Genomic DNA, 23189 nt, shown 5'->3' with positions numbered 1-23189 from the left:
TCAACTTAAGACTAACAAATATACAAAACAAACATCACAAATAGTACATATTTGCTTGATTTTGCTGCACTGATCATTCACATTGATCATGTCTTTAGCAAAATATAAAACAATTTTGCAGCAACATTTACATTTTGACTGTTATTCATTCTGCAGTCAGCGCCAAACTAACAGTCGATTTCTTTTTCGGCGAAACAATTTGAATTTGCTTCTTGTTGGTTGACCCTTTTGCGATTGTGTGCCAACAATACAACGTTAATTCATATCATTCATATTTTAATTCAAAATGCATTCCAAAAAGAAATACGTTTAGGGTATTCATTTGCATAAGGTTATATAAGACAGTATTGCTAGGTATTCAAAACACCAGTACCTGATTCTGGTAGGTGTTCGGTAGCTCTATCGAGCATTGCAAAGGCGTAGTACTCCAAAACATCATCGACATATGCCATCACGTTGTCTTTCGATAAATCCTTTACCCTACATTCAAATCCCCAATGTTTTCGTTGAATCTTTTCACCTTTTGGACAAAATATAATACAGATAATATAATAATATACAAGGCTATATTATTGTACCTTTAGAACATTTAATGTGGGGGTATGCAGAAAGTAGCAATCGTTATTTCATATGATTATGTACATTTAGAAGATTAAATGAAACGAACGATTGTTAAAATGATATGGAATAATTATTGTTTCAACATAATACATAATGATAATTACAGGCTTGAAGTGAGAAACTGACTCGGAATCGATTGTTATTACTTAATAAAAGCAACGCCAGTGTTAAAAACTCACTTAGTTTAAACTAAAAATATTTGGTTTGTAAAATAAAGAGCATTATGTTCTACAACCGAGCTCCGAGTTGTGTTGTAGCAGCGGTGCGGCATGGTGACTAATGAAATTAACACCATGCAAAGCAAAATAGAGTTGTCACCTATAAAAATTTCATTACAGTTATTTTTACTGAAACCGGCAACATGCAACACAACATATCGTAGAGGCATGCTGTATAGTTTGAAAAGATACGCACGCATCCCTTCACGGTTTACGAAAAGAAATAACCAACGGAGTGAGACGATATACACATCCAATCCGTAAATAGGACAGTCAAATTGACTGAATAATTTCTTGTTATACACACCTTCTATATCGGTTGGATTTGCGCATGTTACTTTGCAAATAACTGGAGGCATCGGTTTGTCCTCAGTTTTTTGCCTAAGAGTTGCAAAACATTCGTCATTTGCTGCGATGGACACAATAACAGATGGATCTTTGTCGAGAATGGTTTCAATTGGTCCATGTTGTATATCGCTAAATGCTTCGTGGGACGTGTTGCTTGTTGTTGAAAGGTCATCAGGAAATATGATGATAATGCTTTCTGAGCAAAGTGTTGCACTGCTGCTTTTTCCATCTTTGCACAGCTCGATTGTATCGTTGGCTCGTCTCTGTACGTAGTTATACACCTTAAACGTTCTTGCATCTCTTTCCACGTAATGAACTCCTAAATAAAAAAATATTTTATTTAAAGATTTTTCTTGCCATAATATTATTTTAATAATATTCGAGACCTTTGCAAATCGTCTGAAACGATTTAAATAAAACAATCTGGTGTAAGCGAATAATGTATACAGAATTGTTGGCGGTTTCAGCAGAACCTACCGCGAACAAATAAACAGTAGAAGTATATTTTATCCAATTATCATGGATGAAAGTGTCATTTATATAATCATAAGGTATCGGTGAAGACATGTTTATTGTGCTGAAATTTACTTTTATATTTTTATGCATTCACTTTAAGACATGATAGTAGTGCTTGTTGGCTTAATAATTCGGCCAATGTTGAATACAGAATAAACCGCATCAGAAACGCCTTTTAAAGTTAAATGTAATTGAAATATTGGTTGTGTAGAAAACATGTTATCATTTGTTTTTATTTAATTATTTTCGATATTTTAGGTCATCAATAGCGCAAACGTGAATGTGAAGTCGTTTATCAGAAGCAATTAATAGCTTTCCTCAATTCATTATTGGTATATACATTAATGAATAAAAACAGCGAACTTTATTCACGTGAAACAAATGCAAACAATAACGATTTAAGTCTACACGTAAACGCCATTTATGAAAAAAAACAATTGTTCCATTATACTGAAATCCATATAACAATGCACACGCACTCAGATACAATGTTATATAAGCTTATTTCAATTTTAGAATAACACAACCTATTTCGAAGCATCGACTAATTTTATATTACCCTATGGTTTATAGCATACTTATATGTGAACAAACATATCAGTAAATCGTTTATCAGAATAACGAATTCATGTTAGTCATGTAGCTTCACTTTCATACATTTTAATTAAAATAATATAAATAAAAAACAATTTTCAAGTGCGAATGATTCGAGTACACGTCAATTGAATCGAACAGACTGTGTATGAAGTCTGATTGAAATGTAGCAAAATGCTTTCATATCGCGACTATCACTACCTCCTAATGAATATGTACTTCCTCAGTAATTGTCATATGTACGATATCAAGAGGAATAAATGCATCAAAAGTCAGGAACAATATTATGCAGTATGCAAGAAAAACACATTTAAAATAACTACCAGTAATTTGCCACCAGCCTCACATAAAATAAGTTTGAAAAAAATAGTAGTGTTAAGTTTGTGAAGGAAATATATAAATAAAATAACGACATTAGCTGTACATAATCAAGATGCACAACAACCCAAAGCCCAAACGAAATAAAGATCCAGTCTGTAAACACAATTTGGATTAAATGCTGTCCATTTTGAAAACATGTCATACCCTGAAATATCTCTGTGGCCCGCTTCTTTTCTCCTGTAACATAATGTCACAAATGAGTGTTGCAATTGGATTTATTGATATTTGTATATTCATGGACTTATACACAATTTCGGAGAGACTAAAAGAAAAATATCAAAATGGAAAGTGAAAAGGAATTATAGAATCAATTACAAGACATTAAAAGGACCATTAACATTTTATCATTGGAAAAAAACAAACTTGTTGGAAAATCTTAAGCTTCAAGAAATGCATACAAATGATACCATAAGGGATTACATTGAAAGAGCTGAAAAATTGATTGATCTTCTTTCTGCAAAGTGTTCAGATTATTAATGAAGATTTTAAGTGCATTGCTGTTTTCTAGTTGACATTTGATATAACTTTTGATTTATTTTCATCTGTACTTTCTTTTTGGAAAATGCCACCAAAAAAAAGCAAATTGCAACACAGGAAAGTTCTTCTGGAGAGGAGGATGACATTATGAGTGGTAAAGTAAATAATTTAAGGCAGGAAATAGTGACATTACATCAAAAATTAATGATTTCAGAAGAAAATAGAGAAAAATAAATGCAAGAATTTGTTCGTGAAAGGGACAGTATAATTGGACAACATCAGCAAGAGATTTATAACATGTCCATTGAAAAAGATGTCGAAATCAGAATTTTAGAAAGAGCAAACGTACTCTATCGTCATCATGCAAGTGACACCAACACACATAAGATGCGCAGACATGATATACCTTTACCTAGACAGATTCCTTTGGATGATAAAATGTCTTGGATGAGTTTTGAGCAACTATTCAAAGCTCTAATGGAATCGTGCCAGTGGGATTATCGGGAGCGATTGTTTCGCTTGCAGAGGAGTTATAGGGAAAAAGCAGCAGCTTTTAACCAAACGACAGCTGACACCTTGAAATCGTTTGCTAAGCTGATGGAAGCCTAAGAATCACGATACAAGGAACGTAGAACAAGTTCCTAATACCTTGCTGAGCTTGAAAACAGAAAATTACAGCGCAAAGAAAAACTTGCTGAATATGTTTCGGATATCCGGAAATTAGTCATCAAAGGATATCCAAGTGCTGACAATGTTAAAAGGGAGACAATAAATGTGCGACATTTAAAAGAGGACTTGTAGACCAGCAGGCTACTTTGTTCATTGGGATAAAAGTCCTCCAAACCGTTGATGAGACACGTACTATTTAAGAGAACTATCACAGCCTCAAGAATGAAGAAAAAGGTGGTGCTAGGCTACGAAGTATAGATACTAAACCGGGTTATAAGGATCCATCTTCAGAATTTGTCACTGAAGGGCGTCTGCAAGCGCTTGGTCGAGATATCAAATCGTCGTTAGGAAAGAAAATAGACCAGTTATCCCAGCATGTAACTGGCACATCTTCAAATGGAAACCTCGCCAGGATGCAACCCACTCAGTACAAGCCAATCCGAGGTGGGAATAAGGAATACCTACAAGACGTAGAATGCTATCAGTGCCATGATATGGGACATGATGCCAGATATTGTCCAATGCCAGTCAGCCAACCCGTAAGGAAGGAAACCTAGTAAGGACTCATGTTCAAAACAATGTTAACTTGACATGTTCTGCTGTGTTTTGTTCTTTATAATTAGTTCATGGTATATGCAGACCTTTCGACACATCGAGGAGAGTTTATAAATGCTTTATGTCTATAAATATTGCGATGTATTTCCTGGTTATACAATTTAACAACATTTATAAGAATTGATGTCAAAATAACTATGCGAACATCCTATTGTCTAATTTTATATAGTGTATAATTGTGCAATGAGTTAGATTCGCTAAGTATGGTCTGATGTTTGAGATATTGTTTTTCCGCAGCAAATTGATGACTGCAAAACTTTAAAATCAGGAACTATAAATTATAAAAAAATACTTTCAAAGCTCTTCCAAAACCTTTATTTATTCAAGAACATCTTGATGGGGATTATCAAAGTACTGAAGAAAAAGACATTAGAGAAAAAGGGAGAGGCCTGTAAGGTACAGTAAGAAAGCTCTGTGATTTGAAAAAAAGAATTTGCCTTGAAATTGCTAGACACATAGACTGTGCCGCCGTGAATCAAGTGGGGGGATTGCTTGTCAGTATTTATGATTCGGCTATCAATGTTATTGAGGTCAGCATACAAAATGTAGTTTTGCTTGATAATAGCAGAACAAACCGACCCTCGTACGATATGCCAATTTTATTCAAATTTGTGTTATACCGGGATCAAATAGCTCTATAAGTAAGGAGTAGCTACATACTGACTAACCCTTACTTCGGAAAAAAGGGAAAAAAACATTCCCTAATTAGGCATATGCTTTTATTTGTATACTTATATTCAGGCATTTACTCGAAAAATTGCTCATGGTCGCGTTTTACCTTTAACAGAATAGCATAATAGTTGACTTGTCATAAGTGGTACCATCATCTGGAAGCTAACACATGGACCACACTCAACAAATATTCTCTGTACAACTGAATTACAAAATAACAAAATACATTTCTGAAATTGTTGAAACGCCCTTGACGTTTAGTAAAGATTAGTAAAAAATATATTGGCCATTTTATGAATCAGTTGGTAAATTTTGGATTACAGCATTTTCGATAATACTTTGACAGCTTCATTAACTAAAGTCGAAATATTTGCTCATTGTATGTTTAAACTTTGCTGACATCACGGCAAGTATCTTTTGATGTCAATTATCTGAACAAATATCCAAACTAACTTTATACAACTCATGAGTATAATAATGATTTGCATATTGGAACATAAATATTAGCAATTATTGTTTTTTTTATCTATGATAGGTACTGAAATAACAATGTCTGTTATTCTACAAACAGACTGCTTCTGGTACATTGAAATATTAAAGGTAGAATGTAGGCTTTTATCACATTATTAAAGATTAATAATCGATATTGGTGCATTGGTACACTAAAGGAATGAATTGCGGGGTTGATGGTATTATCGGGGTATGAACGCAATTGGGCTGATCAAATTGTGTGGAGTCCGAAGGACTCCGAGCGTACATATCCCCCAAATTGCCATTAACACCGTTATTCATGCCTTTTAATTACACCAAAAGTTCATTTGAAAAATATTTCATTCAAGAATTGTTAAAAAATACTTCATTTCATTTAAGAAATCGTTTCACTTATCCTTTATTACCCATTCTGTAATAGAAAGACTCGACAGTAACCGGAAACATTTTTTTTCAAATGACGTCACAATAATGCGGGAAAAGATCAACCACTTGAAAGCACTATTAAATATTAAAATGTAACACTTATGGCAACAATACATTTATGATATGGTAAATTAACACTTTCTAAAATGTTAATTTATATTTTACGGGACCTGCTGACACAATACAAACAAAAGCAAGATCAATAGTGTTCGTGTATATTGTAATGCGATGAATTGCGATCTGAACATATCCGAAGATGTTGCGTTCATCGATTGATAAACGAAATTGCCGAAAGGCAGTTCATTTAAGGAATGGAAGTTGAGGTGTAAATATTTATCGTTAACTCTCAGCACGACGATACTAAAAAAGTCCAAACTATCAATCAATTCAGCCTGCAGTTATGAAAAACAGTGTCAAGAAAATTGTTGATTATCAATATACTGTTTTCAAAGGACAAATCAACATCGAAAAAGTATTTTTCCAAAAAGATTTGCTGAGAAAAAGACTATTTGTGTAAACAATTCGGCTTAATCAAGAAACAAAATTTAGATTTAATATCATTATATTGTAAATGTTATATTGTCAAATCAACAAATAAAGGTGAAGTTGTAAATGCTTTAGAAATTAAAACAATTGGGATGATAGAAAAATACATTTCAAATAGATAAAAATCTTGAACAGAATTGGGTTAAAATATAAAAATCGCATGAAGTAATTTAAAAATAAAGCTTGATTTTTGGGTTGTACAGATAGACTTTTTCCGAACAATAAAGTACTGCTACTTTTTGATGATTTATTTTGTTTTAGAAATAACATGAGCAAGTCAAATTATTTAAGTCATGATTTTGTTATTAACTTTCTTTATTTGACAAGTGGTTATCAAGAAGTCTCATCTGATAAGATATTCCTTTCTACAATAAATCAAATAAAAACATCTTAAAAATCATTCACGACATATATCCTCTTTTAGATTATTCCTAAGTATTTCTTTATTAAAAATATCTTACAAATTATTCATAGGTTACCCATGCAGACTATTTTACTCAAAACAAAATAATGAATCCGAATATTGACACACATGAACATAACCATATTCACTGATTAGAATAGCTTCTTGGAATATAAGCATTGCTCGTGTCCTTTCGTATGAATGTCAATAATACGAATGAAGACGAAGCTACTACGACTTTGAAGCATTATTGATGAAAACGTTATTGTTCAAATTTACTAATTACGTCAAGCGACATTCCAGGAGTGTAGCGGAAACGTTTGTCTTATGACAATGTAACTTTAAAGTCGTTCACTCATTTAATATAACAAGCAATTGACAATATATTTAATATATATATATACACACATATGTAAAAATACAAGTGTTTAAATTAAAATACTATTTATTACATGATCTATGAATAAACCGTCCATGAATGGACGAAGGCTAATTTCGATGACATAATAAAATCCATATTGACCTGTCTATTTACAGACCGGAACAGTTTATCATATGACGTCATAATAACACTGGAGAAATCACTTCAAAAACGCCAAATTAACCTGTATATTTATAAACCGGAAACAGTTTATCATATGACGTCATAATATATCATGCGGTATCATGTAATAAAACAGTTATTTACTTATAAGCTGTGAACTATGCAGTTCATATTGGCCGCAAAATCATTATTGACCTCGGCTGTCGCTTTGGTCAATATGCCAACATATTTGAAAAGTTATAGGTAAATCATTGAACTAACAAGGAGTGACAGTATTGTTTTACTGTAAAACTCATGTGGAATAAAGATGTCATCAGTAAAAAGAGATACACAACACATTTTACTGCACTAAATAAGGGACTATATTTAACACATATAACTACTCATGATTACAGATAAACTGATCCCATTCATATTAACTTAAATGATATGCATTTGATAAAATATGCCAATGCATAAACAGAATATGTAAAAACAGAAATGAGAAGTGAGTAACATGATTGTTTTTCAAAACATTGAAAAAGTTTTTTTCTATCTCAAATATCGGGTTACATCGGTTACATTTTTTCAACTATTGTTCCATGTATACAATGTGCTATAAATAGTTGCCTGTAACCCGTGTTACCATAATGTTACAACATTCTCAGCTCTAAATTTTATGGGCCTATTTTGGGCACTAATTGCATAAAAGAGCAATGGTGGTTTTATCTAAAACAAGCTGAGAAACATCGATTTGAAACTATTTTTGAACTTCAAACTATTCTTGAAATTATTGTCGTAAAGTGTCCAATAGAACTCTTAATTGTATAACTATTGTTCACTGTACAGTCAAAACTCGCTATGACGATCTCTGATATCTCAATTTTCCGGTTATATCGATCTTTTTTCTCGAACTGCAGATCGAGCTGAAGGTGCGAAGTGACATGACGGCTTTCGGCATGTCACTAAATTAGCGTACGTGTCAAAATAACAAACTGTTACAAATAGGTGAATTGGGAAGTGCGAAATATTAAAGTTGTTTATTTGTGTACTTACTGAAGAGACAGTTATCACGACTTCGACATCATGGTTGAGAAATACGTCAAGAAAATATTTTCTTCAATGCACATAGAAAACAAACAGGCAAAACGGCCTATTTAGACTATTGTTATTGAATCCTGTATTTTATAATATTGACATGTACTGTAGTTCTTGAATTTATAATTGTGAATGTGCTAGTCATCGTGAAATGAACTTTAAACAACATCTGGATTAAGTTTGCAAATCCGGAAATTTTGAAAACTTATTTTTTTTTTTCACCCAATGCTTTTTATTTTTGTATTTTTGAAATGTGTTCGGTAATACTAATAAGATATATTTTTTATTCCTGCAGTTTTTTTAGAAATATGTTGTTTTTTTTTGCATTTAAAGTCAAGTTTTCCAATGTGATTCCTATTGGAAAATGGCCTTCCCATTGGAAAATGTTTTTTCCAATTGGAAAATCAGCCCAACATTTTTTGTTGGAACATTCTTCCACATTTTCCAAAAATAATGAGTGATAAATAACAATCATTATCATCAATGGTTGAAAAGTTATCTAGAAAAAGTGCGTTTATAGTACTATTAATCGTTTTTTAGTAAAAAGATTCCCGTCGATCAATTTTTCCAATTGAATTTTTCCCCATGATACAATATGGAAAAAATCAGGAAATTGGAAAACTCCAATTGGAACATTGTCCAAATGGAATCTTCCAATTGGAAACATTGGCAATGGGCTTAATCCAATTGGAGCTTCTTGCAATCAGTTTAAATGGAAAAAAAAAAATTCGACTTTCCTTAATCTCTTAAAAAAATACCTATTTATTTATTTAGGAATATATATTAAGTTTTTTTTATTGCTTACCTGTGTATCCATGCAATTCCAGGCTAACACTTCTGTGCCGATATCTTAGCGATAAGATTTAAGCATCATTTAATGAATTTTAATGCAACAAATCATATAAAAAATTACCTGAGGTATTCTAAGTCAACCAGTGACACAAAGGCCATTTTAAAATATCTTTACACTAGTCTCTTCTCCACAGACGCAATTTTTTAATCGATTAAGATGTGGTTACAAAAGACTTAGAATTTATTCATTTTGGGACCAGAGTTATAATAAGTTTTACGCTTGAAACTGTTGTTTCGGATGTCAATACTTTTACACAAAAATGGTACCATTTTCTTTATCTTTAATGAAGATGTACTTAATTGATGGTGAGCCATATGAAATGTTGTACCTCCTAAGGTAATAGTTTATTTCATAGACACTGTTCTGCAGGGGAGCAGGACATTTCAACCCCAAGAGGCTTTCTAACCCCTTTCTAAATAAGGAGACATTTTCAACCGTTACATTTTTAAACCCCTATTTCAAAGACTTTGATAACCATATTAAAGACTAATCAGTCCCCAAATCAAAGTCGTTCCAACCCCTAATATTTGATTCTGAGCTGGTTCAAGCTAAACACAATTAAAAAAGGCCTTTTAGAATGACAACATTCATCATGTGTCCATGAAATGCCTACCCCAAACACGTAGAATTGGAGTTGGAGTATAATATGTTTTAGAAAAATATCGAACTGTATTAAAAAGTATAGGGCTAGTGAATTTTGCATTACAAAATAAACGATATTGGTAATGCCATAGTGTCACTTTACTACATTGTAACGTTAGTATATCAGCCAGTCATCCTACAAGATAACAAAAAAAACAAACACATAATTTTATGATGATTACTTGTATGTGAATCATCCTGTATAATTATGTGAAAATGGAGTTTACAAATGTTCAGTAAAACAATTTGTACTTGTAAGTTTGCTGATGATTGTAAACACACTTTTGTCATTCTTAATGGGACACGCACCTTCTTGGCACCAAATAATCATTTTCCAGGTAGTGTGTCTGAAACAATTAGTTCACTCTTTGATACCGAAATTGCAGAACAAAATACAATGAAAGTATGAAAATAAAGTCGGGTTTTAATCGGGGGCTAACCTACGCTTGTTACGTCAAGGAAAAATAATAGCATGACCACTCAGCAAAGGGGACTCGTACATAATTTATTGGATATTTTGCCATTTATAGCTTGAAAGCAACACCTGATAATGTCATTTAACAAATCACGATACAGCCTTTTGCTGAACTTCGTTAACAATGGTTTTGGAAATCGTTGACTTCAAAGACAATGTTTTAGCATATCAACATTTGTTGAATGGTTCCAGTTGTCATTATCTTAGTTTTAACACTCCTGATGGTTTGATACACTTATTCTCGTATTTTAAAAAATCTGCAAAAGAACCACATTTTACAAACCATGAGCAAGTCTCTCTAACTTAGACAATAAACTCATACCTGGTTGAGGTAGAACATGCACGCAAAACGCCAACACGTACATATGCATGCATAAATATTGAATCAATGGTTAACATTGTCGCTTAAGTATATCCCTCACACATCAAAATTAATTTTGCAATTGCACTAGAGGGCATGAAGGAGGGGGGGAGAACCCCCCAAAAATGTCGTCGAAGTTAACCTTTCATTTTTAGAAAGGGGATAAAGGGTAATCATGAAAAAGGCCCAGATTGGACTAGAACTTGTAAAGAGCTAAAGTTAAAGTAAAAAAACTAAACTGCTTCAGAACATGTCCCCAAGCTATGATCACCAGTATAGATATTCATGGTCACTTGTCAAACTACAGTGCTTTAGAACGTGTCCCCAAGCTATGATCACCATATAGATATTCATGGTCACTTGTCAACCTACCGTGCTTTAGAACGTGTCCCCCAGCTATGATCACCAGTATAGATATTCATGGTCACGTGTCAAACTACCGTGCTTTAGAACGTGTCCCCCACCTATTATCACCAGTGTAGATATTCATGGTCACTTGTCAAACTATCGTGCTTTAGAACGTGTCCCCCAGCTATGATCACCATATAGATATTCATGGTCACTTGTCAACCTACCGTGCTTTAGAACGTGTCCCCAAGCTATGATCACCAATATAGAGATAAATGGTCAACTGTCGAACTACAGTGCTATGATACGTGTCCCCCAGCTGTGATCACCAGTATAGAGGTATATGGTCAATTGTCAAACTACAGTGCTTTAGAACGTGTCCCCAGCTATGATCACCAGTATAGAGATACATGGTCACTTGGTAAACTACCGTGCTTTAGAACGTGTCCCCAAGCTATGATCACCAGTATAGAGATATATGGTCAACTGCAAACTACAGTGCTATGGAACGTGTCCCCCAACTTTGATTACTAGTAAAGAGGTATATGGTCAACTGTCAAACTACAGTGCTTTAGTTTAGAACGTGTGGTACAGCTGTTGTCTACTGTATATTGATATTTATTCAATGTTAAACTACAGTGCTTTTGAACCAGTTTTACAAACAGAATAATTGTCAAACTATAGTGTTGTCAGTGTATGGGTATGCTTTACTGAACACATTATTTGCTTTAATGGCTTAATCTGGTAATATTTAAAAAAAATATTATTATATTCAAAATATTATTTCAAAATATTTCAAACCGTTCTTCCAAAGTTCTTGGTACTCGAATCAGTCACAAACTGAACATTGTCTTAAATTTTCAACTCCTGTATTTTCTTAAATGCCTCATCCCATCTGTAGTACACAGATATCTTTGGCGTAATTATATAAACAAGCACCTGCCAAAGTCCACACTGTTGTTAACCAAAATCTTCACTGTATCTAGTTTTTACGCTTCTTATCCACACTAGCGGCTTGGTGTGTGTTTGTGGGGTGTGTGTGTGGGGGGGGGGGCGCGTTCCCCACTAAAATTGTGTCAGAGTTTACCTTTTTTAATATAGTTGAAAAAGAGTTAAAAAACCAGCCCAAAATGCACTATTTCAGACTCGAAAATTTTAACCTGAGCTTGGCTGGACGGTAAGTCAATGTCTCCGCTATACCCCGCACCTCGGGGGGGGGGGGGGTGGTTACAATCGACTGTTACATAACAACTGCTACTCCAAGATAGAATCAATGAAAATGCTGGTTTTAACATTTTCCTCTAGTTTGGTAACTAGCTTCTTTTAACACGGACAAACATTTCATATGGGATATGTAGGAGCCCGTCATATTTTAACAGCAAGGAATGAAAGAAACAACCCTAAACTCATAATTTGTTTGATGGGTATTGACTCTTCGAGTAAGAATTAATATAAAATAACCGTTACAATTATATGTATCTTGTATTGTTTTTTTTTATGAACTTTTAGAGTTTGGGTTATAGACACAATATTTCTTAATAAGGAATCCCAATCTGAATGAATGGCCCAAAATGATAAAACAAATGTACATGAAGGTTTTGCAATATAATAACCCAATTATTTGGACTAGACAATACTGAACTGATGGGTTATTCTTATTTTTGTAGAGAACATTCTTCATTGACTTTGACATGGACCTAGAAACTCATGCTACTTTTTGACAACGTTTATGGTATATTTTTGAAAAAAAAGAATAAATACATCGAATATGGAAATTGTCCAGATAATATTCAGCCATCTTTAACATGCTCAGGATATTGTATTTTTTTTTAAAATGCCTAGAGGTTCTAATTTAAAAAAAGACAATATGGAAATTATTGAGATAGTATCTAACTTCATGATCTAGATATACACAGACCCTTAATGAGACTATACATCAGATTGGCACCAAAAACGAATATCAGGACAATTATTCAATATAATGTTTTACCTTTCGATATCATAATTGTAAAATAAATACCAAAATGTAAAGAACAAATTCAGAGACCGGTTCGAACCGGGGTTGCCAAATTTGCAGTCCAGTGTTTTATCCACTGCTACGAAAGTTTATACTAATTAATTGGAATATTTTAGATATATACTTAGCTTGGTAATATCACTGGTAATATCACGTAATAACTTCGACAAGCCAATCACGCATAAGAATGAATTCTACAAGGTACACATACCTAGTACTTAATATTTTCTTAATGGAAAAATACGAACAAACTGTAAAATCAATTAATTGTAAACTATGTTGTACTTCAGTTAGTTAGTTTTAATGCATTATACACATCGGTACCAAGTATATGTTCGTTTTCGACAGTTTTCTCTTTTTTTCGCTATTTCATCATACGGTGTATTGCCCCTTTAACGCCTCTGAATTAAGTTTCACCCTGTTTCGTTAAGTATATTTCTTTAAAATTATTTTATTGTTCTAATCTGCTGAAAGATCAAAATTTCACAAGTCATGTGAGCACCTTTAGGCCTCTCTGTTATTATAACCAATTTTTAAGATATTTATAAAAATAAATCAAGCTTTTTAAAAGCAGAGGGAAAACAAAATGTTTTAATTCTAATGTGGTAAATTAACAAAGATAGATGCTACATGCAAATCTCTCCAAGAAGTAAAACAAAAAAACTTCTAAAGAGTTCGGATTTGCTAGTTTGCAGAAATAATCATGAACTCATGGTAAATTGTTTTATTATGTCCCATGACAGGCCATATATTTGTCAACTACTTGAACCTTTCTTGTTATAATGCTTACTATTTTTATTTTAGTTGACGTGTGATGCTGATAATACAGATACAGAGTGTCAAAATATGATGAATAAACTTAAATTAAAAACCTGTGAGTCCAATTATCCATTTTAACATATATTATGTTAATCCGAAGCATACATATATATATATCCCAAAGGTTGGATTTGTATATATATATATATATATATATATATATATATATATATATACTCTGTTAAAGTATACAACAATTCAATAACAAGTAATGACCAACGATGCATAATATATCATGTACACTCAAAATAGTCTTCTTTTTATGATAATTCAAATTATTAAAAAATGAACTAGACATGAATTACTTAGACACGAACATGCACACGCACAAACGGAAAACACAAACACGTACATGCATACGCTCATATGCACACATTCACTTGTACACATGCACGCACGAATGCACATACACACAAACACGGCCATACACACTTACGTAATAGAAAACGAGAAATGGTTAAAAAAGTTAGTTAATTCGTTTATTTTTGTTATGTTTTCGAATGTTATGATTATTCATGCCCTTCAATAATGAATTGAATTCATTCCATTTGAATATTTTCCAGTTTATACTTATTATTGATTAATGTTTTTTGCTTTTCTATACGTATCCCTAATTTAAGATACGTCATGTGGGCATCAACAGATAAATATACGTTGTTACATTTGGTTGAATGTATATAAAATGGCATTTGGACAATACACAAATGCAAATGTTACCGTACGTGGTACTAAATAATTTTCCTCAATGTGGCTTTACATGTTACTATGTTAAGTGTTGTTTAAGCAATAAAGCCATTTAAACAAAATCAAACTGCTGTGTTTCATGGCAACCCCAATATAACTGTTTGGATTGTAGTTTTTTCAGCTTGTAGATAATATGCATACCTAATGTAAATTCCGAAATGGTGTTGTTAAAGTAAAACTGAACTGATATTAGACATTTAATTATTACATAACGATATGAAAGATGGATGATTTTCAAGTGTGATACGATATATTATTACGTATAAATCATTTTCATAAGCTGGCATTCTTGTTACAAACTACCCCCTGTTCCGCATTTTCCGAAGAACTCGACTGACTTGCTCCCCTTGGCGTTGCTATACGTGCGTAGCTGCTTTCCTTGGTACTTACTCTCGGTTTTGATAAAGAATGACGATGAAACGGGAGCCAGTCAATCGACATATCAACTTCCGCGTCCGCGACAGTAAAATACATGGACTCTTCATAGTTTCTTTTCATTTGATTACTGGTTTATCTAGTATTAACATACCTCTCATCTTTGGCTGAGTATGATCCAGGTTCCTTCCAATCTGCGCTTCGGAAACTGTATAAAACTCCATACATTGTATATATTATGACTAAGTAAGAACAATGAAAATTGATTTGAAGTGCACATAAGTCATACATAGTGCAGCCATAGAATCAACACATGCATGGTTAGACCATTGTTTCGATTTTTATTTCTGAATCCGTCTTTGTTCCATACTTTAGTAATTTACCGGTTTGGTTAAGGAATGTTTATAGGATTTTTCTAGTGTAAATTTGATAAAATTGATAACAAAGACATAACATAACATTTATGTTCTGATCAGCATTGAATTTAATAACAGCATTGTATCATGAAGATGCCAAGTTGCAGATGTTTTGCTTTCATTCGTCGCAGCCAGCATTATGTGAAGACGAATTGGGACATTTATATCAACGCCATATGCTTCACTACGTAACTTTAAGCAATTACAATAAGTAACGCATCTCAGTTTGTTTTTATAATGGTCAAATGAACCTCAGTTATATAATTACCACCTTCGAGTAGTTCGTGAAGGTAGTACATATAACAGATAACCCAAATCCGGCATTCAATGGTTTTCTTCTTAATAAACATGTTCATTATATTGATCTTAATATAACAAATAATTATCATGGAGTAGATGAAATGGCAAGTTCTCTTGATAAGCCGGTTATGCTGAGAATATTGACATATCTATATTGAAATATTTTTATGAGGATTGTTGAAGAATAGATGATAATTCGGTATTTTATTTTGAAACAAAATACATTAGATGATATTTCACCGTTCTTGTTGCTTTTTTTTTTTGGCCGCATAGTTTTGACGTTATACTGACAATATGTTTCCGGTTTTGGTCGGGTCGTTCTATTTACATAATGTTTAAGAACTAGTTACAGAAAGGATTTACTTAATGAAATAAAATACATTTTATAACATCCTGGAATTAACAATAAATTATTGGTGTAAATATAAGTGATTAATTGCGTGGCTGATGTTATTCTTTGGAATATGAACGCAGTTAAGGTGGTTATGTATCAATGGAGTCCTTGGACTCAACACTCTTTAATACCTGATTATGACATTAAGCACGCATTTCTTCCTTAAGTAGTCTAAGACAAAGAAACCAGCACAGAGGGCCTAATTCGTAGCTGACTTAAAAACTGAATATGCTTTTCGACTCAAAGTAAAAAATGCAAACAGCTTAAACAATCAACTAGATTGTTAGTTCAAAAGGTTAATACGTTATGTTAATACGTTACAGACGATTTGGCATTTGACTACAGCTTAAACTGGTAGTAGCAAAACTTTCATTGCTGGTTGATTATGATATAGGTGTGTCAAAATCTTCTTAGAAACTATATAAAATAATACGTCATTCATATTGTGATCGTAGTCTGAACGCACGCATCGTTCGATCACTTTTAGATTAGATATTTCTGTTTTTTATTAAGAAGTTAAATAAAATTGATAACACTGGCATAACATTTATGCTCCATGCGACGTTAAGATGGAATTCCGCGGAAGTTTATGAAAACAATACAATATTTGATATGTCATCGTTTCTGGTGCATTTCTTATAAACGATCTGAAGATTAGTAGTCTTCATGTAGTCGGGTTAATGTATTGTTACACTGATAGTGTTTCGTCCTGAGAATATGCTTGAAATTAATATTATCAATTATCAGTTAACTTAACCACAATCACGTGTAATACTTTTTATCCGATGTTATTCAAAGAATTCTTGTACGATTTGGCCGAAAACAGCCATAAAGTTAATATATCTAATGCTTGATTTAGCCGTTGATATTGAGCTGTTACTGAACAAAGAAGACAACATAAATGTATCACAAGGACATAAAACATTTGCCAATGTAGAATTATGTTTTCATACATCGATTCGAAACGGAATAACATATGTTAGATCTAAACGGTTGATCTTACATTTACAATACAGTATTATTTGGCATGAACAAACCTCTCATGGTTGACTGGTCACTCTCCAGTGTCTTTTTATTGTCATCATCAGAACCTGTATTAAAAATATTGAAGGCCTGTTTATACACTGTAAACATATTAAACTGTTTGAAATCAAAGGACTATAATAAGCTGTATAGTAGACTTTTAAATATAATATACTTTCTAAACACGGTCAAAATTACCATTAGCTTGACTATGGGTGTCATAATTTTCACTAAAAACGACCCTAGTTAAAATATACATTTTAGTTTTCATATTTTGTATGTAAGATTTTCAGTGTATTGGCGTATGACTTATTGGAGCTAAAAGGGCTATAAGGGCTTGTACAATATGGAATCTCATTTCAAATGTATGAATAAGCAATTTTATTATCATGCTGAAATAAAATTCATTAAATACTTACACAGGCTAACTATTTTTTATCCTTTTGCTTGATCTCAGATATATATATATTTGACCAGAACAATCAATTATAATTAACTAGATACCATATTTGTTTATTCCAATTGAATTTCCAGTGAACTATTAAAGCACTAGACGTGCACAAGGGTGTCATTTTGTTCTTAACAGTACTGTATATATACCGAAACAGATTAATGGCAATATTTGTAGATAAGATGGTATTTTGGCGGAATTGTATGAACCTAAATTCGGTATTGCAACTATCCTGTGCATCGGTTTAATACATACTGAAGATGTGTAGTTTTTCTAAATTGCCAGGTAATGGTATTATAAAACTCCTACTAGAGTTAAGTCCTAGCAATAATTATGGATGTGATTAACGTTTTGCAATTATAAATATGTGGTATATTTTTCCTCGGTGCTCTCAAGCAGCTTTGGAAGATTTGACCCAATGCAAAAATGTATTAAATCAGCTCCAAGCTGCGTAAATCCATTGATATTTAGCAGTTTTGATAATTATATCTGACTGTAGTTGTAGGCAAACACACCAATCATGAAGGCTTTAAATTATAAACGAAATTAAAATTGAACATGTTTTTCAAGTCATGGTCAAACAAACTGACTGCGAACGATTTAGACTGTCAATTGGAATATTGGCAGCTATAAGTTAACTTAAACTAAAACGGTATTAGTTAGCAATATAGATTCTTGTTTTAATACACAGACTACAAAGGCAATATTTACGTTAGAGATAAACAGTTCATGTTTTCATTTGAATGTAGCTTTTCAAGTCTCAACAAACATTCCCAAATTTGATTCCGGTTGCACATCGAGTGCGCTTCTTGAACTGTACAAGAAAACGTATTCATACATTGTATTTATAATATATCATATTATTATATATCCATAATGACTAAATTGCCAGGTAATGGCATTATAAAATTCATACTAGAGTTAAGTCCTAGCAATAATTATGGAAGTAAATAAGGTTTTTCAATTAAAAATATGTGGTATATTTTGTCCGGTGCTATCAAGCAGCTTTGGAAGATTTGACCCAATGCAAAAATGAACTAAATGAGTTCCAAGCTGCGTAAATCCATTGATATTTAGCTGTTTTGATAATCATATCTGACTGTAGTTGTAGGCAAACACACCAATCATGTAGGCTTTAAATTATAAACGAAATTAAAATTGAACATGTATTTCAAGTCATGGTCAAACAAGCTGACTGCGAACGACTTGGACTGTCAATTAGAATATTGGCAGCTATAAGTTAACTTAAACTAAAACGGTATTAGTTAGCAATATAGATTCTTGTTTCCATGCACAGACTACAAAGGCAATATTTACGTTACAGATAAACAGTTCATGTATTCATTTGAATGTACCTGTTTCAGGTCTCAACAAATCTTCCACAGTCAGGGGGCCGCTCGGGAGCATTGCAGCATCTGTATAATAGAAAAAGGTGTATTCATACATTGTATGTATTATATATCTTATTATATTATATATCCATGATGACTTTGTTAGACAATAAATATTAATTTCTTTTGTTTTTTGGCATACACATTGTTCTCAAAATATCAACACACGCATCGTACGATCACGTTTGCGATTAAATATTTAGTAGATGAATTATTTTCTTTCATGCTTAACGATGAAATATGGGGTTTCAATAGTGAAATAACAACAGTGAAAATATCAATTTGATATTTTTACTGCAAAATAAGGAGTGAAAATATCAACTTTCAGAACTACTTTTAAATTCCTTTGTTGTTACATGTACTTGCCTTGATCAAAACAGAACACTGGACTTCAGTAAATTATGTAAAAAAATGTTAAAAAAAATAATAAAGAAATGTTTTATAAATTTAAATAAATATATCATTGGAAATTAACAACTTATCGTTTATTACCGGTTATCCCTTTTATTAAACATTTTACTGATAGTTGAAGCTGAATGTTCGAACATTTGCTTTCATACCAAACAAATTACAAATTACTCGTGATCATAAAAAAAACTACATTTTCACTCGTGGCTTCGCCACTCGTGAAAATATGTTTTTCTATGACACTCGTGAAATAAAATACGATCTTACACTGAAATAAACAAATATCCTCCATTTCTTTCCAAACAAAGATATGTAGTAGTCAGGGTTTTGATGTTTATTAGATGTGGCTATTAAACAGTTAGATAGAAGTGATTACACGGAGATAACATTTAAAAGAAAGGATAAATTTATTATGAACTTGAAAATCTTTTTGTATCTAGATGCCAAATAAGTCAAATATTTTACAATATATATGATATGTCTCTTCACAGCCTGCATAATGGACAGATAAACGGGATATTATCAACGAAATTGGCTACACTTTGGAAATTCAGGCTTTCATACTTAACTAAAAAATAGGCGATTTCAATTAAAGTTATATGAATACGAACATTCAAGAAGACTGGCGGTAGTTAGTTTAAATTGTTAGCCTTATTTACTTTGAAATGTTTTGAAGACAAGTAAGGCCGTCGATTCTATTATGACTGTATATGAATGGTTCCTATGTAAACTTCATCTCTAAGGACATTTGCATTTAATTAATCTTTATCCTGGTGCTAATGAAACGGAGAGCTATTCTAATAAACTGGTTATACTTAAGTATATCAAATCATGCTGTCTTTGAAGTACTGGATCTATATATAAACATACACATTGAAACGGCTTACTATTAGCTTGACTATGGGTGTCTTAATTGTCACTAAAACGACCCTAGCTAAAATATAATTTTTTGTCTTCATACATCGTATGTGAGATCTATTCTGTTTATTTTTTGGCAATGTTTATTTAGTATGAACATACTTTTTAGCTCAGAATGTTCCAAATTGCTTTCGACGGCCTCTGCTTCATTTGTACATTTTAGTTTTCATATTTTGTATGTAAGATTTAGTCTGTTTATTTTGTGTCAATATTTATCTAGTATGAACATACGGAATCTTCTTAGCTCATGATGTTCCCAATTGAATTCAACGGCCCCTGCATCATCTGTATGAATGAAATGAAAAACTTGTTTTTAAACTGTAATTATAATACACTTCATGAAATCATAATTATATTGTGACTTGTAAAACCAATTTAACCCGTTTTACTGTTTGTTTGTCATACATTTTAAGGTCAATTTATCAAGCATAGATCCATTATGACTTTGTAAAAAGCAATGAAAACTAATGTGTATTTTTGTTAGCTATGCATATTGTGGTCATATTTTCAACGCCCGCATCACACAATTACTTTGTCGATTAAATAGTTTTTAGTAGTTTAATTCTCTCCTTTAAACAATTAGGGAAGTTTTCGTTAGGGTTTGGAATGCTTTTTCAAATTTGCTATTGATCAGTTCAAAACAATTGATAACACGGACATATCATTTCACTAAAACTGTAAATTTTCCTGTGAATTTAATTTCTGTATTGTGTCTAGACTCCGGTAAAAGTATGTTGTAGAAATGCCGATATTCTTCTTTTTATGAAAGTGATTATCCGCCAGTAAAATCATTATTCATTATGACATTACATATCAATTTATAAATGCAAATGTAAACTTGTCGTTAGATGTTGGTTATTTAAGGAGCTACGCCTATTTAGAATATTCATGAATTAAGACGTATTTTGATGTTTTTTGTTGTTTTAAATTGTAAAAATCGATATGATTTCCTTTAAGATTTGTTCGATATATAATAGTTTAACATAAAACATAAAAACCAACATTAGACATTAACTTTTTGTAAGTATATCTGACTGTAGCTCAAGACTAACAAACCAATAGATATATACTAGTTTAAACTACTGATAGTTGTTGACATTCATCGATTCAAAATGAAATACGTTTGTCAGATTTAAACAGTTGATATTTCATTGGAATATTTCTTCATGTAGTATAAACAAAACCCTCTTGATCTTTATTAACATTATTCTTTAAAAACATAAGTGTATTATAATTTTGTAAAGATCAATGAAAACAAATTTGTTTTGCTTATTTGTCATACATTATGTCGACATATTATCAACACATGAATCGTACGATCACTGTTTTCTTTATAATATGTTTGAGTATATGAACTCTCTGTTTTGAAAACAAAGAAATTTATGAGTCAGAGTTTCGAATGTTTATTTGATTTGGCTATTGAACAGTTTTAAAAGATTGATAGCACGGACCCATCATTTTAATGAAACTGTATATATTGCAATTTATTTGATTTTTATATTGTATCTAACATCAGCCCAAACATTTTGTAAAAGTATGGATATGTTTCTTCTGATGGATGTTACATGAACAACTATAAATCTATTTTGGGTCAATTTTTGACAATTTTCTTTGTGCTTTTAGGAAGCGCCATGGATGCAAAACTACATTACTTCGACTGTTGGAGGACTAAAAGTAGGCACTTGATAACAACGAATATGTGGCTGCAATACTAATGGATTTATGTAAATCATTTGATTGTCTGCCACATAACATTTTACTAAATATATTGTCAGCATATGGCCTTTCAATGTCTGCTTCCACCCTCCTGCAGTCATATCTTTCAAACCGTAAACAACAAATAAAAAATGGAAATATAGTAAGTTTCTGGGCCAAAATAAGCAAAGGTGTTCATCAAGGATCTATACTTGGTCCCCTACTATTCAATGCTTTCATTAATGATATTTTCTACTTCATTCATAAAGGCACCTTATACAACTATGCAGACGACAATACATTGTCTTATCATTCTAAGATATTTTGATGAAGTCAAATCAGTTTTACAAGATGAAGATAAAATCCTAATAGATTGGTTTACCCATAATAAAATGCAAGCAAATCCTGACAAGTTTCAAGCCATTGCTGTTGGTAATAAAACCCATTTAAAACATCCGAGCTTTAATATTGGCAACACTGAAATTACATGTGAAGAGTCTGTAAAACGGCTAGGGATTGATATTGACTACAAACTTAAATTGTATCTCCACATTGGTATTTATGCAAAAAGCAGTTAAATAATTGTCATTCATACCTTTATCCTGTCAAATTTCATTTTTTTGTCCAATGACTTGGCATTTTTGTGGTGAAGCTAATACTAGGAAAATGGAAAAAACTCCAGGAAAAGGCGCTTAGATTTGTTTATAATGACTTCTGCTAAACCTATCAAGATTGGTTAACTAAAGTAAATTTACCAATTAGAGAAAAAAAACGTAAAAGGTAAATATAATCGAAGTTGTATTTGGATGTTTTAGACTAGAGATGTAAAAAAAAAATAAGATATGAAATAGTTTATATCCGGTATATTTGGCAACTGCACTATGAGCTAGATATTATTACAAAGTTAATTGATTTTTTATTTAGTGAAGTGATGTTAAAATATTAAGTTAAAGTTTGTTTCTT

The 23189-nt window shown here is 32.1% G+C and overlaps 1 protein-coding gene across 1 annotated transcript in view; it reads right to left on the bottom strand.

The window, feature by feature from the left end:
• The window catches only part of LOC128224407 (uncharacterized), a 50476-nt gene continuing 27287 nt past the window's right edge, over window positions 1-23189 (bottom strand). Inside the window, exons 12-18 of the mRNA XM_052934236.1 lie at window positions 20763-20816; window positions 19170-19229; window positions 17378-17431; window positions 15385-15438; window positions 1147-1506; window positions 374-520; window positions 1-11 (exon numbers count right to left, since the gene is read on the bottom strand). Of these exons, the coding sequence (XP_052790196.1) occupies window positions 1-11; window positions 374-520; window positions 1147-1506; window positions 15385-15438; window positions 17378-17431; window positions 19170-19229; window positions 20763-20816 (740 nt within the window). The remainder of the gene's footprint in view (window positions 12-373; window positions 521-1146; window positions 1507-15384; window positions 15439-17377; window positions 17432-19169; window positions 19230-20762; window positions 20817-23189) is intronic.

This window comes from Mya arenaria, chromosome 17 (assembly GCF_026914265.1).
Source record: "Mya arenaria isolate MELC-2E11 chromosome 17, ASM2691426v1".
Classification (NCBI taxonomy): Eukaryota; Metazoa; Mollusca; class Bivalvia; order Myida; family Myidae; genus Mya; species Mya arenaria.
The sequence above is the reverse complement of the archived record's forward strand: the minus strand, read 5'-3'. Positions and strand labels throughout refer to the sequence as shown.